General features: G+C 48.5%; 2 protein-coding genes across 12 annotated transcripts in view; one reads left to right on the top strand and one right to left on the bottom strand.

Moving 5' to 3' along the window:
* Window positions 1-4,892, bottom strand: part of CCND3 (cyclin D3) — a 98,572-nt gene extending 93,680 nt beyond the window's left edge. Inside the window, exon 1 of one of the 2 annotated variants that reach the window (XM_047734354.1) lies at window positions 4,687-4,892. In XM_047734354.1, coding sequence (XP_047590310.1) covers window positions 4,687-4,692 — 6 coding nt within the window. In that variant the 5' untranslated portion in view covers window positions 4,693-4,892. The remainder of the gene's footprint in view (window positions 1-4,686) is intronic. The other variant, XM_047734353.1, reaches the window with a different exon arrangement.
* A 472-nt stretch (window positions 4,893-5,364) lies between these two features.
* Window positions 5,365-16,937, top strand: part of TAF8 (TATA-box binding protein associated factor 8) — a 43,220-nt gene continuing 31,647 nt past the window's right edge. For 9 of the 10 annotated variants that reach the window (XR_007128200.1, XR_007128197.1, XR_007128198.1 and 6 more), the window contains exons 1-5: window positions 6,065-6,147; window positions 7,151-7,307; window positions 11,202-11,300; window positions 11,627-11,689; window positions 13,229-13,353. Coding sequence is in view for 6 of the 10 variants with exons in the window: in XM_047734367.1 (XP_047590323.1) it covers window positions 6,103-6,147; window positions 7,151-7,307; window positions 11,202-11,300; window positions 11,627-11,689; window positions 13,229-13,353 (489 nt within the window). In the remaining 4 variants the exon portion in view is untranslated. Of the gene's footprint in view, window positions 5,612-6,064; window positions 6,148-7,150; window positions 7,308-11,201; window positions 11,301-11,626; window positions 11,690-13,228; window positions 13,354-16,937 lie in introns of those variants that run through there. The other variant, XM_047734364.1, reaches the window with a different exon arrangement.

Below are 16,937 nucleotides of genomic sequence, written 5' to 3'. Positions count from 1 at the left end.
CACAAGAGAATGCACAAATTAGGGGTTACACACACAGACTTTACGCCAAATGGCCAAGTCAGACTTCCAACTCAGCCACTGACCAGCTGTGCGAATGGAAGCCAGCTGCTTAACCCTTGGTGCTTTGGTTTGCTCATCTGTAAAATGGGCCTCCTCCCCTATTGTGAGAAGGGAAGACGCGCCTAAGGAAAGGTTTGGAACACGACTAAGTGGTGGGCTTGGCCTCCACAGTGCCCTCTGGTGACAGGGCTTGAAACTGCACTCTCGGTTCCGGCTCATGTGGGGGCCCTCGCTGCTTTGTGCGTTTCCAAGGGCGTCAGGGGGCACCAAGCAACCCGTCTCCTCTCCACCATTCCTAGACAATTTCTGGGCCTCACCTTAGCAGTGGCCATCTCGGGGGCAACTTTCAACCAGAGTGGGAGAACTGGCCGCTGAGAGCAAGTGAGGGGCAGCTTTTGAGGCCCCTTAAAGGAGACAACATGGTGTCATGCCTTTGAAGGCTATGAAGGGGCATGCCCACAAGGGCTGCTGGCCTGGCCCTCTGCTCCCAACACACAGGTCCTTCTATCTCAAGGGCAAAGGAAGATGAGGAGTGTGGGGTGGGGAGAGAAGGTGTGGGAGGGAGGGGCCCCTAGGGGAAAGAGCGGCCCCACGGTCTCAGACCTAAGAGAGCATTTTATGGGGGTTGCATTGGGTCAAAAGTGGCTCCCTGGGTCCTCGTGTAGATAACTGGGGAAGGGGTGGGGCAGAGGCCCCATGAAACCAGCCAGCAGCTGAAGGACCAGATGGTGCTCTTGGCCCAGTCTAGCAGTCCAAGGACAACACACTGAGCAACAGCCCCACCTGGTGGTCAGATGGGGATCGCCATGGGCTGGGGAGCAGAGGGAGCGAAGGGGTGACCCAGAAGGGGAAGCAGGTGAATAATCAAATGGGAAGTTTAGAGCTGGAAGGGGCCTCGAGGGTTTTTCACTAGCAGAAGCCCCTCCTGAGGTGCCCTAGAGCCCTGCAGACGAGGAACTCACTTCTTCAGACGGGGATGAGGCAAATACCTGTTAGAAAGTTCTTATGCTTTTTGGAAATACGCCCCCCCGCCAAGTCTTCCCCGCACTGCTTCCTACCTAGGGGCTTCCAAAGACAACTTCTCAAATATTTGAACACAGCTACAATATTCTTCCTAAGTCTCCCCATTTGCTTCAGCAATCCAGAGTTTGACTTAAGTCATTCACCCACTGCATCTTTTTTTCACTTGGTGATCCTTTTTAAATACATTACCTTCCAAAGAATCCCTTCCCATTCTCTATGTAAGCCACCCTTCCCCTAGAGAAGTCATTTGAATTTCAACCTCCTACTCTTCAAGGTCTGGTATGATACAATATTGTTCAGGTCTGATATATATTGATGTTCTGATTTGGCTGTTAATTTAAATGTCAAGAGCACAGGCTCTGAAGTCAAATACACCAAGTGTTCAAATCTGGGCTCTGCCACTTACTAATAACTGTGTGACCTCGGGAAGGTTTCTTAGCCTCTCTGGATTTCAGCTTCCTCATCTGCAAATCAGGGACAGGGATATTTACTACCTGGCGCTGTGATGAGAATCAAGTGAGATAAGGCCAGTAAAACACTTGGGACAGCTCCTGGCTGCCTCATTTAGCTCCTAAGTGACCATTATAAGTGCATTCCTCTGAGTTTAGGGCTGGAGGGGGTGCTTTGGGGAAGAGAGAGAAGAAAAGGAGAGAAGACGACCTTCTGGAGTTATGCTGCCTTTCCCAAGCAGTGTGAATGCTGGGTGAAATCCAATAAAAGGGTACCTTGCTTTGGTCTCATTTCCAGAGGTGTCTCTGCCAGCCCCTCCCCAACACCCCCCAACATTGGCCAGCCCCCCTCCAACGTCCCCAACATCCGCTGCCTCCACCACCAACAACCCAGCCACTGTAATGGGGCCACTGTAATGGTGCAGGTCTTGACAGCTCTTTGAAACTCAGAGGGTTTAAAATTTAAATGTCTTTGAAGGTAAGAGAAACACACCAAAATAAACATACCTCCTGCTGAACAGAGAAAGGGAAACTTGGCAGGCGCCCCAGAACTTTCCCCACCCCCAGCCCTCCCTAAACTTCCTCTTGTGGTTTCTCAAGAGTACAACCTGTTCTCCCCAGCCAAGAAAGCGCCTGGGGCAGGGGGCTGGGGCATGCCAAGGGTTCCACCGCTCCCCACCCTATGACAAGGGAGAAAAGTATGCGTGGCAGAAGTGGCCTGGAGGTCTATATAGTTCTGAATTTCACAACCTGCTTACCTATTATCTTGGCCTTTACCCCAACTGCCGCCCTCAAAACCCAACCTCGCCCCCAACACAGGCCTCTCTTTCAAAGATAGATGCACAAGGTGGTTTGACTGTAGGTAGAGGGGGACCACTTCAGGCCTGCCCAGATCTGTGCAGAGGACTCTCGAGAAACACCTAGAGTTCCAGAAAGGTAATGGAAAAGCAGCTTGGAATCCCTGGAGCCTTGGCCCTGTGGCCTGGCTCATATCCAGGGCAAGGTCCCAGCCTGCTGGGAGGGAGGGGATCAGATACACGGTGGCAGCTCTGAGATGCAGCAGCTGTGGGCGAGAGACGCGAACATCTTCTACTGTTTGACCATCTTCTTTACTCAACTACCAGGCTGGGACTGTTCCTCTTGGAATCTAGAATATGAAAGTCTCTGATACTCTTAAAGATTCCCACCAAATGAGGGGTCCGGGTGTCCCACATCCTCAGATTCTGGCACATCACACCCATGTTGCCTCCTTTCCTGCATCAAACTTCAGTTTGTTCCTCTTGAGGCTTATTCAAGAACACACACACACACACACACGGCCTTAAGGAAAGGATACCAGCTCAGTGCTGTCCCTACAAGCCTACTACAGATCTACTGGGACTCCATGTAAACAGTTACCAGCACCCACACTCAGCTAAAAAGTTTCTCTCCCGCCTACCACCCAAGGTACAGGTCCTTTCGGAAACTCCTAAGTCCTTGGCTTAAGTGGACATTCTATGTGGTGAGTCAGGGAGACAAACTAGCCTACGGTTAAGAATAGGGTCTCCCAGGTCAAGTGACCTGGCTTTCAATCTCAGCTGTGCCATTTATTTCTGGTGTACTCTTTAGAAAAATGACTCACCTCCTCTGTGCCTAGGCTTTCCCATCTACAAAGTGAGATAATTCTAGTGCTGACCTCATAGGACTTAGGGAAATTAAATGAGGACATTACACTCCAAACATTTAGAAGGGTGCCCCACAGTACTAATAAGCATTAGCTGGTGTTCTGAACCCTTGAGGGAAGGAAACAAAAAAGAGGCACTAAGGACCAAGGCAGTCATGGTCTCAAGGACTAGGATCCTGCTGGAATTCTCAGAGATGCTTTTGACTGGAGGCTCCAGGCAGAGTAGAAGCTCTGATTTGTTTACCGTTATGTCCCCAACATCTAGCCTGTGCAGAGTATGGTCATAGCTAGCAAGTGGTGAACGAATTAATCAAATGTTGTATCAGTCATCTCTCCAAGGAGCCTAGGAATTAACAGAGAAGAATCTGCAGGGACACAACGGAAGACCTAGTTCTCTTCACCTGTGCATGTCTGGTCCCCAAGAGAACCGAGGTGGGGGCATAGAGGAAACAGTGGAAACAGTCCTAAGGTCCAAGAATGAGGAATAGGTACCCCAACATTATGTGGATGGTCACATAACTCTCGAGCAGACTCCCAGCTGCATGCAGCTAGGAATTCCTGGATTCTAGCGACCAGCCCAGAAACTTGCCTATCCCTGAATTTATCCTGTTCATTCCCACCTCTTCTTCATGCCTAGACAGCAGGTGAAAGAGAGCAGGAATGCCTTCTGGGTCCTCATTATACCCCAAGGTCCAACACCAGTCAGGGTTCAGTACAACTCTGCTGAATGAACAGGTGGCCCCCAAAGACTTCCTACCACTTCTCAGCCTGGTGACTCTCTTCTCACCTAGAATCCAACTCCAAAGCCCCCTTCTCTCTGGAGTCTTGCTAGCCAGCCCAACTTGGCACTTTATCTCTGTTGTTCCATGATGCACACTAACCATAGATGAATAACATCATTGCACCCTCAGCATCCCATGATTTCCAGACCCACAGTAAGTGCTCAATGTTTGCTGATGAAACCATTATGCTCCCTTAGTAACAGCAACCAAGTTCTTCAGTTACTCTTCTTGGCAATACATTAAAAAACCACAAGAGGCTTGTATACCCATCAGACACCAGAGGGACAAACACTGAGGGGTCCTTCCTTCCAGTCCTGTCTTCTGACCTCCTTCCTCCCTCTGCTCTCTCTGGCAGGAGATTTGGAAGGCTCCCTGCACACATTGGCTCTGCCTTCCTATTAGCTTCCCATCCCTATCTCTGAGGTAAGACGACCGAAAACCCAGTGAGGCCACTGGGCTTCTAGGTCAGCTTGGACAGGGCCCAGGGCTTCGGGGGGGCATCTCTGCTCTTCGACTAGGTGCAGAACAGCTCACCGAGAGAACGGAGCCGAGCTTTGGGGGACAACGGGGAGGTGATGACGACGCGGGGACCCCCTTAACCAACCCAACTCTACCCGCCCCAGGCGTCCAGCCCGAACTTGGGAGCCCCAGCGCAGGGTGGAGGGGCTGACACCGCATCTATCTAGGCTTCTTCAGCCATCAAGCCTACCTCCATAGTAGGTGAGCCCCCCGGAGCACGGATCGTGGCCTCATTCTCCCGCCGCCTCTGACTTCTGTCTTTGGGGAGGTAGGGGGTCGCCACCTCCAGCCGTGGGGAGGGGCGTGCACTGCTGCGCCAGGCGTCGGAGCAGAGTCTCCACCCCCGCAGGCGCCGCGTGTTTACAAAGTCCGCGCCGCGCCGCGGATCCCGAGTTTAAAGCTGGGCAGGAAGTGGGGAAGAGGGGGCGGGGGAGACAAAGGGGCTGGGTGCTCGGCTCCACTGAAGTTTGGGCCCGACTCCTCCCCCGGCCGCCCGCGGCTCCCCCTGCAGCTCCCTACCCTAGCACCCTCGGTGAGGGGGCGGGGAACGCCCCCAGGCTCAGGTGCGCCCGCCGGGCCCGTGCTGCGCGGGTTGCCAGGCCTCTGCGCGTTCGCTAGTCATTCACGTGTCGCGCAGGAAATAAACAACTTCAGGTGCTGTTTCTTGACCGCTTACTACGCGTCTGGCACTGTGCCAGACCCTTTGTGTGTATTAGCTTATTTTCTTCTTTATCAATCCCACCCCAGTTTCATACCCCCCAACACACACAAGGAAACTGAGGCACAGTGTGGTTAAGGAACGCGCCCGAAGTCCCACAGCCTGCGAGCGCTATGATTCAAAGCCAGCGTCTGCACCCTCCCAGGCACCCGCAAACGGAACCGAACGAGGCGCGGTGCGGTCCCCGGTGCCGGCACGGAGAATCCCGTCCCGGAGTGGCTGACGAGCCAGGGAGACGCTGAAAACCACAAGCCCCGCGAGGACGCCGCGCCCTGGGAGTGAGGCGGGCACGGGACAGCTTCCTGCCGCCTGTACCTCCGGCCTCGCCCCGCAAATACCTGCGGACTTAGGGCGAGAAGGCAGCGGAATGCAGAGGAAGACCTGGGCTAGCTGGTCGGTAGGCTCCAGTTCCGAACGGACCACTGGCGGGCTGCGGGGCTGTCAGCACGAAATAAGGCTTCCCCAAATTTCCAGGTCAGGAGAACCACCTGGAGAGCTTCCCAGTACGGATTTCCAGGCCCCTTCCCCACTGAGTGAGTCATTGGCACCGAGCGGGACACAGCCAGGTGCTGCTAATACCAACACGCAAGTTTGGAACGTTCCAAGGATGTGCTCTTTATGAGAAACGATTTCATCTAGGAATAGGTGTGATGCTGCGGGCGCATCTTCCTAGCCAATTCCGACGCTCACTAGGGCCCCAAGAACCTACCACGCACTGAAGGTCACGTGAGCCGGGGTCCTGAGACACACACACCACCCACCCACTTGGGCTTAAGAAAGCTTGTAGGGGTGCACGCCGCCCCGCCTCCTCCCCGCCCCCGCCCCTCCCCGTTCGGCGACTACAAGTCCCATACTGCCCTGCGCCCGCGCACATTACGCCAGAGCAAGATGGCCGACACGGCGGCCACTGCCGGGGCCGGTGGCTCCGGAACGGTAAGGGTGGGAGGCGCGGGGCCGAGGCGAGAGAGTCTGGGCACCCTGTAATTTCCCCCTAATGTGGGCAACAATCCCATAGCCAGAAATCCAGCCCCACTATGAGCTCCGAGTGGAGGAGCGTCTTTCAGGCCGTACATGCCCCCCTCCTTGGGACTTGGCTACGGCCTCCGGAGTTGGTGGACCTGTGTAGTGATTGGCTCCTTCCCTGTTGGGGGTTGGGAACCCGGAACACCTCCTGATTGGTCCGAAGAGGCTGGTTTCGCCTTCTTATTGGACAGTCGAAGTTGGGGGGATTCCGGTTTCAAAATATTTAGCTTTCCTACTGTCCTGAGCGGTTGTCCTTTGCCTTTCTCTCCTCAGCGTAGTGTGGTGGTGTTTTAATTTTTCCTGTTAGTGAAGTGGTGTGGAGATGGGAGGAACAAGAGAGAGAGCATTGTTTTCTGGGAGAAGGCATGAATTCAATCCCATCATGCATGTTTTTTCAGCTATATATTTTGATAATCTGCTAAAATAGAAAGTAAAAAGTAGACATTTTGTGTTTTTGAAATTTTAAGTTTTAGGTAGCGCCTTGGTATTTAGAGCCCCTTGGGTACTCGATTATTATTACTCAGCTGGCCAGGGTTTGTAAGTCTAAACAACCAGGGGCATTTTTAAATTTTATTTATTTTTTTTTAAAGATTTTATTTATTTATTTGACAGAGAGAGATCACAAGTAGACGGAGAGGAAGGCAGAGAGAGAGAGAGGGAAGCAGGCCTCCTGCTGAGCAGAGAGCCCGATGTGGGACTCGATCCCAGGACCCTGAGATCATGACCTGAGCCGAAGGCAGCGGCCCAACCCACTGAGCCACCCAGGCGCCCCTAAATTTTATTTTAGTAAGCACTGATAAATATTTAGCGAAAGAACCTTTGCTTGCCATTGATGACATGGGAATTATTTGATTGCAACCTTGTCTTACGGGCGAAAATCTTTTTTTTTTTTTAATGCGGTGCTGATTGGCAGAGATCAGGAAGTAAACAATCCACTAACCCTGCAGACAACTACCATCTGGCCCGGAGGCGAACCCTTCAGGTGGTTGTGAGCTCCTTGTTGACAGAGGCAGGGTTCGAGAGTGCTGAGAAAGCATCCGTGGAAACATTGACAGAGATGCTGCAGAGCTGTAAGTACCAGGAAACAATAGGCCGCCTTCTTGGAGTCAACCAAAATCTGTTCGGTGTTCTGCAATCTGATAGTGTTAGTAAGGATCTAGGAAAAAGAAGAATGTAGTTAAGTGACTTGCAGGCTTTGGAATCAGTGGGATGTGGGTGTAAGTCATCGCTCTGCCACTTCCCAGCTTAAGCAAGTCACTAAATCTCCTGAACCTCAATTTCCTTATTTGTGAAGTAGGTTAATAATTTGTATTTCACGGAGTTGTGAGGATAAGTGAGGTGCGTATGTAAAGCATTTGATGTTAGGAACATTGTAAGCTCCTGAGGACTTGTAGGTGCTGTTGTTGCTGCTTGTTCTCTGTACTCAAAGTAGTTAGAGTTTTGTTGCAGAGTCACAATGAATTCCCATGAATAGATGTTACACATCAGATAATCAAATGCTATCGTATGCGATACAAAGAGGGAGGGCAAATAAAGTTTATAGAATGGAAAACAACTTGAAATGGGTTGAGGTATAGGAGCCTGGAATGGTCTCACATAGGCTTTTCTGCTTGTGCATTATATTTCCTTGCTTGGGTTTTATTGGGGTGGGTGGTAGAAGGTAGAATGGGATGAGAGATGGGGTTACTTAAGTTGTCTCGTGAGGGATCAACACTTACAAATGAAAGTGAGAAAAAGTTTTAGGCAGAGGGAGAAGTTAACTGCAATGCAGGCCAAATAAAGAATTAGCTAACCCAGTGGGGACCTCTGGAGCAATTGTTGCCTTTCAGAGTACACCTCCTCAGGCTGAAAAGGCCCTGCCTTTGTACTTAATTCTCCATCAGGCACTCAATGTGGGCTGCCCCAGGAAGGACGTGGTCTGAGGTGAGGTGGCTGTCTGCAGCTGATGTTCGCAACTTTTATTTATTTATTTATTTACAGATTTTATTTATTTGACACACAGAGAGAGAGCACATAAGTAGGAAGAGAGGCAGGCAGGGAAGAGAGGGGAAAGCAGTCTCTCTGCTGAACAGAGAGCCCAAAGCGGGGCTCGATCCCAGGACCCTGAGATCATGACCTGAGCTGAAAGCAGAGGCTTAACCCACTGAGCCACCCAGGCGCCCCTGTTCAGAACTTTTAAATACCAAATGTTTTCCTAAAGCAGTGCTCTCAGATGTTTGGGTCTTAGAACCTCTTTAGACTCCTAAATATTAAAAAAAAAAAAAAAAAAAAAAAAGGTCTCAAATATTGAGGGTCCTGAGAAGTTGTTCTGTCTACATGGGCTTTATATAGAGTGATTTTTGCCACATTAGGAAATAAAATTGAGAAAAATTTTAAACATAAACATATACAAGCCCACATTCCATTGTCCATCAGAGCCATGATATCATCATAGACCACGTAGCCTCTGGAAGACTCCAGGAGACAATGAGAGTAAAAAAAATCAATGTCTTTATTTCATTATAAACATGGTTTTGGCTTTTGGACTTTGGAAAGGATTTCAGGGCTGCCCGGGGATTCCCAGACCATACTTTGAGAACTTCTGTCCTAAAAGAATGGACAAATAGTTCCCAACAGAGAAGAATTCAGTTCTTGGAAAGATCTTGGAATTCAGAGTTTAAAGGTCCTCATGGTTGAGGCACTCTTTCTGACATCACTGACCAAGAGGGCCTTCTTTCTCATCTAAGAAATAGTTGCCACTGAGGGGGGATGGAGCTGAAATAGTGGTGCTGGAAAGCTGGAAACTGAAAGGCTTGAAAATAGTATAAAAGTCTGTCGCTTTGTTCCAAGGAATACCAAGGATAGATGGCTTAAGCTGGGGTCTTTTGAGACTTGAGCATTTCCATGTTGTCAGGAGCTCTGGATATCAAAGTTTCAGCATTTGCGTTAGTTGTAAGGATCAGGCAGTTTTTGTGTTTGTTGCCTACAGTCACTTGGTTTCTAGGGACTCCTGTCTTAGACTGTGTTCAGAGCCAAGTCTCTGAATACTATTTTCTACATTTCTTTTACATATCCTTTGAAATCCTAGGACCTCTAAGAAAAAAAAAGAAAAGGAAAGAGAAAGGCCAAATGGGTATAGGTATTTTATTTATTTTATTTTATTTATTATTTTTTTTAAAGATTTTATTTATTTGACAGAGAGAGAGAGATCACAAGTAGGCAGAGAGGCAGGCAGAGAGAGGGGAGGAAGCAGGCTCCCTGCGGAGCAGAGAGCCCAACTCGGGGCTCGATCCCAGGACCCTGGAATCATGACCTGAGCCGAAGGCAGAGGTTTCAACCCACTGAGCCACCCAGGTGCCCCGGGTATAGGTATTTTAAATGCCACCTGGCTTGTTTCTAAGACATTCTATCAGGATTTTTTTTTTTTAAAAGATTTTATTTATTTATTTGACAGAGAGAAATCACAAGTAGGCAGAGAGGCAGGCAGAGAGAGAGGAGGAAGCAGGCTCCCTGCTGAGCAGAAAGCCCGATGTGGGGCTCGAACCCAGGACCTGGGATCATGACCTGAGCCGAAGGCAGCGGCCCAACCCACTGAGCCACCCAGGCGCCCTCTATCAGGATTTTAATTAGACTTTCCCCACAGTAAACAGATGCCGCACCCCCCACCCCTGCCATTTTCGGGTATGGAAGCCAGTACTAGTGACTTGATCTGGGTAGTGGTGAGCTGGTCGTGGGTCTTCAGTTCGACACTCTTCCCTCTCAAACACCACTTGCTTTTAATTTCTGAGCCATGAGGGCTTCTAGAGCAGGGGCTCCTTATCTTTTGGGGCTCCTTTTGTATCTGATGAAATCTCTGAACCTATCCCCAGAAAAAGGCTTTTCTGTATGTAAAATTCACCACAATTTCAGAGTTTTCATGGAATTGCCTATCCACCTCTGAAGCCCAGTTATGGAGCCCAGCTTCATACCTCCCCTTTTCCCTGAAGAACTTTGGCATAACTTTTTTTTTTTTTAATTTTGTTTTTAAGTAATCTCTACTCCCAACATGGGGCTCAAACTTAGAGCCCCAAGATCAAGAGTTGCCAGGTCTGCTGACTGTGTTGGCCAGGTGCCCCCATAACTCTTAAATAGAAGTTCAGTTTCAGGCAGAAAAAAAAGACTTGTTCCTCCTCCCCCTTTTTTGGTGGCAAGATGTACATAACATAGCATTACAAACATAACCATTTGTAAATGAACAATTCAGTGGCATTAAATATATGCACAATATCAAATGACTGTCAACACTATCCATTTCCAGAACTTTTCCATCATCTAAACAGAAACACTGTGGAATGCCTGGGTGGCTCAGTCAGTTAAGCATCTGCCTTCGGCTCAGGTCATGATCCCAGGGTCCTGGGATTGAGTCCCGCATCGGGCTCCCTGCTCAGTGGGAGCCTGCTTCTCCCTCTGCCTGCTGCTCCCCCTGCTTGTGCTCTCTGACAAATGAATAAATAAAATAAATAAATAGCCAGAAACACTATATCCATCACATTAACTTCCCATCTCCCCCCCCCCCATACTCCCACCAAGCTCCTGGTAACCTCAAATCCACCTTTTGTCTCTATGAATTTTCTTTTTTTCTAGGTACCTCATATAAGTGGAATCTTAAAATATTTGACTTTCTGTGTCTGACTTATTTCACTTTACCTAACATTTTCAAGGTTTTTCCATGTTGTATGAGAATTTCATTCCCTTTGAAGGCCAGATAATGCTCCATTGTATGTGTGGACCACATTTTGTTTATCCATTCATCTGTGGATGCACACTGGGTTGTTTCCACCTTTTGGCTATTGTGAATCACGCTGCAGTGAACATTGGTGCACAAGTATCTGTTTTCAGTTTGCTTGGGTGTATCCCTGGGGGGAGATTGCTGGCTCTTACGATAATTCTGTACTTAACTTTGTGTGAACAGAGAATAAGACTTTGTGCCTTTGATCCTTTGCTAGACATTTCAGAAATCGGGAGGAGTGCCAAGTCCTACTGTGAGCACACAGCCAGGACGCAGCCCACACTGTCAGACATCGTGGTCACGCTTGTTGAGATGGGTGAGTACACCTCCAGTTTTCTGGTTGTCCAGTGCAGCTGAGTTGGGGTTATGAGAGAAAGAAGAGTCCCCAAGAGTCAGCCCCATCTACCAGGTGTTCTCGAGTTTCCTCAGGAGTCTCCTGGTTTGTTTTTAGCTTGAGAGAGGGTTCCCTCAAAAGAGGGTTCCAGTGACTCTATTTAAGAGACTTCTTGCTTTCCTGCTGGGGGGTTCAGCTGGAGCTGCTTTCAAGTGGCCGCAAAGCACTCAAGCTGGGGGTCTCCACTCTTTCTTCACAGTATCACTCCCCGTTTAGTGATTTTTTATTTTTGTTCTCCTGTTTCTTAGGCTTCAATGTGGACACTCTCCCTGCTTATGCGAAACGGTCTCAGAGGATGGTCATCACTGCCCGTAAGTGACTTTGAACTGAGGTCCTCAGTAAGTGCTCAATCAGTGGTTATGGAATGACTTCATTGAGGAGGGCAAGGATCGGTTTGCAGCTACTTCCCATTGTGGGCTCCCTTCCATTATTTGGGGCTACCTGAAATAGGATCTTTATTTAGATTAATAGGATTAAGGTGCGAAGTTCAGTCATCAGAAAGGTAAACCATTTCTGAGGTGTTGCTGTGCTTTAACCCCAGAAGAGGGCTGTTTGAAAAATGTGAAAGGTCTCACTCTTCCCTCAGTCAAGTAAGCTATGGCCTGGAGGCCTAATACAGCTTGCTTCCTGTTTATGTAAATAAAGTTTTATTGGAACACAGCCATGTTTAGTTATTATCCCTGGCGGCTTTCATGCTATAATGGCAGAGTTAAAGTCATTGTGATGGACTATATGGCTGGCAAAACCTGAAATATTTACTCTGTCCCTTTACACAAATGATGACTTCTCCCTTAGATGAAGTGAGTGCCATAAACTGACTTGGGAGTAACAGTTTGGGCCTGTAGGACCTTGAGGAGAATATACTAGATTTTTTTTCTCTGCATTCTTTTCATGCTCGCGCCTTTTTAAGAAATACGGTCATGGCTCCATAGCTCAGGAGTTAGAGCACTGGTCTCATAAGAAATACTCTCAGAGTAGAGTGGAAAGGACCATTTTTTTTTTAATTTTTTTTTTTTAAAGATTTTATTTATTTATTTGACAGACAGAGATCACAAGTAGGCAGAGAGGCAGGCAGAGAGAGAGGAGGAAGCAGGCTCCTTGCTGAGCAGAGAGCCCGATGCGGGGCTCGATCCCAGGACCCTGAGATCATGACCTGAGCCGAAGGCAGAGGCTTTAACCCACTGAGCCACCCAGGCGCCCCAGGACCATTTATTTTTATTTAATTTTTTTTTTTTTTAAGATTTTGCTTATTTATTTGACAGAGAGAGACATAGCGAGAGAGGGAACAGAAGCAGGGGAGAGTGGGAGAGAGAGAAGCAGGCCTCCTGCTGAGCAGGGAGCCTGATGTGTGGCTCCATACCTTTGGGATCCTGACCTGAGCCGATGGCAGACGCTTAATGACTGAGCCGCCCAGGCACTCCAGAAAGGACCATTTTTAATCCCTTCTCGTTTTCTTTAGCCCGTACTGACTTACCCTGCCTGGCTCAGGATTTGTCTTTGTCATCTGGGTTCTATGGAAAAAGAGCCACTAACCCACTGAGTCTCCTTAGTTCCTCTGCGTCTCCCTTATGTATTTAACTTGTCACAGCCACCCACTCACCTGCCTACGCGGCATGCCGGCAGATTGTCCTACGTGCGACTGTGACCCCAGGTCATCCAGCAGGGCCGGGTGTGGCAGGGGCGACCTTCTCAGGTCCTCAAGCCTTTAAAGGCCCTTTATTGATAGGAATACAAACTGCCTATTGTACAGGGAGAGCACTGAGGTCCAGCATTTACTTTGAGAAAAGTGGGGACAGGGTAGAGACGCACAGCCTGAGGTGGCGGAATAACCCCTTATAACTCTGTTGCAGCTCCAGTGACCAATCAGCCGGTGACCCCCAAGGCCCTCACTGCAGGGCAGAACCGACCCCACCCGCCGCACATCCCCAGCCATTTTCCCGAGTTCCCTGACCCTCACACCTACATCAAAACTCCGGTGAGTGAAGCGGCCACGCTGGGGACTGGGACCGATACAGAAGTAGTCAGTTCCTACTGACTGTCAGGCTGGAGTCCAAGAGTTTGCTGATAGAAGGGCGGTTCAGGGCTCAGCACGTCTTTCCTCATTGACACACAGTTTGGCAGAGGAGGATTACGTTCTCCAGGGCTCGTATGTGCTCCCATTTGCCAGATCCTTGGTTTCACCTCCCCTTGGGGAGGTGTGCTGTGCCCAGGGGTCTTCACACACCTCCTTTGTCCTCACCTCCACCCCATGTCCTGGTGCACATATGGCCACCAGGCAGCTTTTGGGGGCAAGTCCTCCAGGACATTTCTCCACACCTCAGAAATAGATGGTCACCCACCACTGCAACACGGCCATCATCCTTGACCAGTAGTCTCTGTATGGGTGTCGTACGGCTGCCTGCTGTAAAAAGTGCCACAGACTAGATGGCCTAGCACAACAGAAATGCATTGTCTTTTTTTTTTTTTTTAAGATTTTATTTATTTATTTGACAGACAGAGATCACAAGTAGGCAGAGCAGCAGGCAGAGAGAGAGGAGGAAGCAGGCTCTCCGCGGAGCAGAGAGCCCATTGTGGGGCTCGATCCCAGGACCCTGGGATCATGACCCGAGCTGAAGGCAGAGGCTTAACCCACTGAGCCACCCAGGCACCCCAGAAATGCATTGTCTTACAGTTCGAGAGGCTAGCAGTTCAAAACCAAGGTGTCAGCAGGTTCCCTCTGAAACCTGTAGGAGAATCCTTCCTTGCTTCTTCCTAGCTTTGAGTGGCTTATGGGCAGTCTGTGGTGTTCCTTTACTTCTAGATGCGTCCTTCCCGCTGTCTTCACAGGGCACTCCCTGTATCTCTCTGCACGCCGCCCTTTTCTTCTAAGGGCACAGTCCTGTTGGACTAGTACCAATGTACTCCAGTTCAGCCTCATGCTAACTGATTACATCTCGCAATGACCCCATTTCCAAACAAGATCATATTCTGAGGTACCAGCATTAGGACTTCAACAGCATATCTCTTTTTGGGGGGACACAGTTGAACCTACAACAGTCTTCCACTCTTATACGGTGTCTCTTTGTCAGTAAAAGTATTAAGCCCATATCCTCTGTTTGCTTATTGACACGACTCTAATGTAGCACTCTGCTAAAGTTAAATATATTAACAGATCATCTCACCCTTATTAAAGATTCAGGAAACTTTCCTGTTTGCTCCTCCACAGTGGCAGCCATGGGATCGCCTCTGCTCTTTATTTTTTGGAATTGTGGTTTGACACTCGGTATAGTAAGTCAGAGGTCTGATCCAAAGGTCAGTTTACTTTGGTTCTTGAACAGCTCTCATAGTTGAAAAGGCATATTGCAAAGCTGTGCAGCATCATCGGCTGCCCTTAAAAAAATCATAAACGTAATTGTTTTTGCTCTCCTCAACTGGTTATTTGAAGAATCTTATTAAAATTTTTCTATTAAAATTCCAGTTTCTTGAATGTCAAATGGTCGTCTTTAAAAATAATCTTGCATTTTTTAAAAAATATTTTATTTATTTATTTGACACAGAGAGAGAGAGGCAGAGAGGCAGGCAGAGAGAGAGAGGGGGAAGCAGGCTCCCGCTGAGCAGAGAGCCTGATGCCGGGCTCCATCCCAGGACCCTGAGACCATGACCTGAGCCGAAGGCAGAGGCTTAACCCACTGAGCCACCCAGGTGCCCCAAGATCTTGCATTTTAATGTTTTATAACAAGTACGTTCACAATCCATTCCAGTTTTTTATTTGGGGAAAATTTTAAACACGTCCAAAAATGCTGTTTCTGTGTTTCAGTGGAGCTAGGGGAAGCATACATACAGGCGACACACTTGAATTAACATTGACAACAGTGGGAATGTTTCCAATACCTCTTTTTTTTTAAAGTATACTTTTAATAAAATATCACAAACGTACAGAAAAGCACAAATAATAAATGTACAATTTGATGAATTTTTACTAAGTGCACACGCCTGTTGAACTAATACCTGAGCTAAAAACAAAACAAAACCAAAACCAAAAAACCCCATGGGGCACCCTAGCTGGCTCAGTCGGTGGAGCAGGTGACTTTTGGTCTCGGGGTGGTAAGTTCAACCCCCACAATAGGTGCAGAGATTGCTAAAAAATAAAATCTTTTTTTTTTTTTTAAGATTTTTATTTATTTATTTGACAGATAGAGATCACAGGTAGGCAGAGAGGCAGGCAGAGAGAGAGGAGGAAGCAGGCTCCCCACTGAGCAGAGAGCCCGATGCGGGGCTCGATCCCAGGACCCTGGGATCATGACCTGAGCCAAAGGCAGGGGCTTAACCCACTGAGCCACCCAGGCGCCCCTAAAAAATAAAATCTTTAAAAAAAAAAAAGAACAAAACACCCTAAGCCAGCCTTCCTAAGGGTTCCCATCCCCCTTCAGCAACTCGCCCCCCCAAAGGTAATCTAATTTTTATCACCATAAACTCTTTTGTCAGTTGTTGTGCTTTATGTAAACTACACGCCGTAGTGGCTTCTTCCACTCAACGTTCTGTCTCTGAGATTCGTCTCTGTCGCTGGGTGTAGCTGAAGTTTATTCAACATATGCATAATCTTTTGGCTTTTGCGCCTCTCTAGGTTTTGGCTTACACAAACGACACTGCTGTGAACATTCTGGCAATTTCTGTATATCAACTGTCAGATTCTCAGAATTTTTTATTTTTTAAAGATTTTATTTACTTATTTGACAGACAGAGATCACAAGTAGGCAGAGAGGCAGGCAGAGAGAGAATGAGGAGGAAGCAGGCTCCCCGCTAAGCAGAGACCCCGTGGGGTCGACGTGGGGCTCGATCCCAGGACCCTGGGATCATGACCCAAGCCAAAGGCAGAGGCTTTAACCCACTGAGCCACCCAGATGCCCCAGATACTCGGACTTTTATTCGTGCGTTCAACCCATGACATTTCTTTCGGTGCATGTATGTTTGCGTTCTGTGGAATATATACCCAGGGCCTGGACAGGGCTCATCAGGAGTTCAGCTGTAGTAGATGCTGCCTAGTGGGTCCAGTACCTCTTTAAAAAATTGAATCTCCATATCATGAAGAGCAGTTGCTTTTTTGTTCATGGTTAAAATGTCAGTTTTACCATTTCAGTTTAAAATGTTTACACTAACTTCTCATCATTGATGAGCTCTCTGTCATCTTTCACTGGGTGACATGATTGCCAAAGAGCCCATAATTAGGAGCCAGAGTGTCAGCCCACCATTTTCTCATTCTCTCGCACTTCCATTAATAGCCTCAGTCTTGGGTTTCTTGTTGAGGCTCTTTTGGGACAACATAGCCACTTTGTAAAGGTTGGTTTTAAAAAAGCCGATACGTAAGCAGCCACTCACTTCCTGTGAGATGTCCCATTACACTGGTGGAACTGGGGGTGGAACTGGAGGTGGAATGGGGCTCTCTGTCACGGCTTCCCAGGGGGGATTCCCACTCTCCCTTCAGGGTGCGTCTCTTATGCCTGAGACCCACTGTCACAGAAGCTACATGAAGGCCCAGGGGCATTTGTCATAGTAAATGTGCAGTTCTTAATTTTGAAGCTC

This window comes from Lutra lutra, chromosome 6 (assembly GCF_902655055.1).
Source record: "Lutra lutra chromosome 6, mLutLut1.2, whole genome shotgun sequence".
Taxonomy (NCBI): Eukaryota; Metazoa; Chordata; class Mammalia; order Carnivora; family Mustelidae; genus Lutra; species Lutra lutra.
This window is presented reverse-complemented; position numbering and strand designations above follow the sequence as displayed.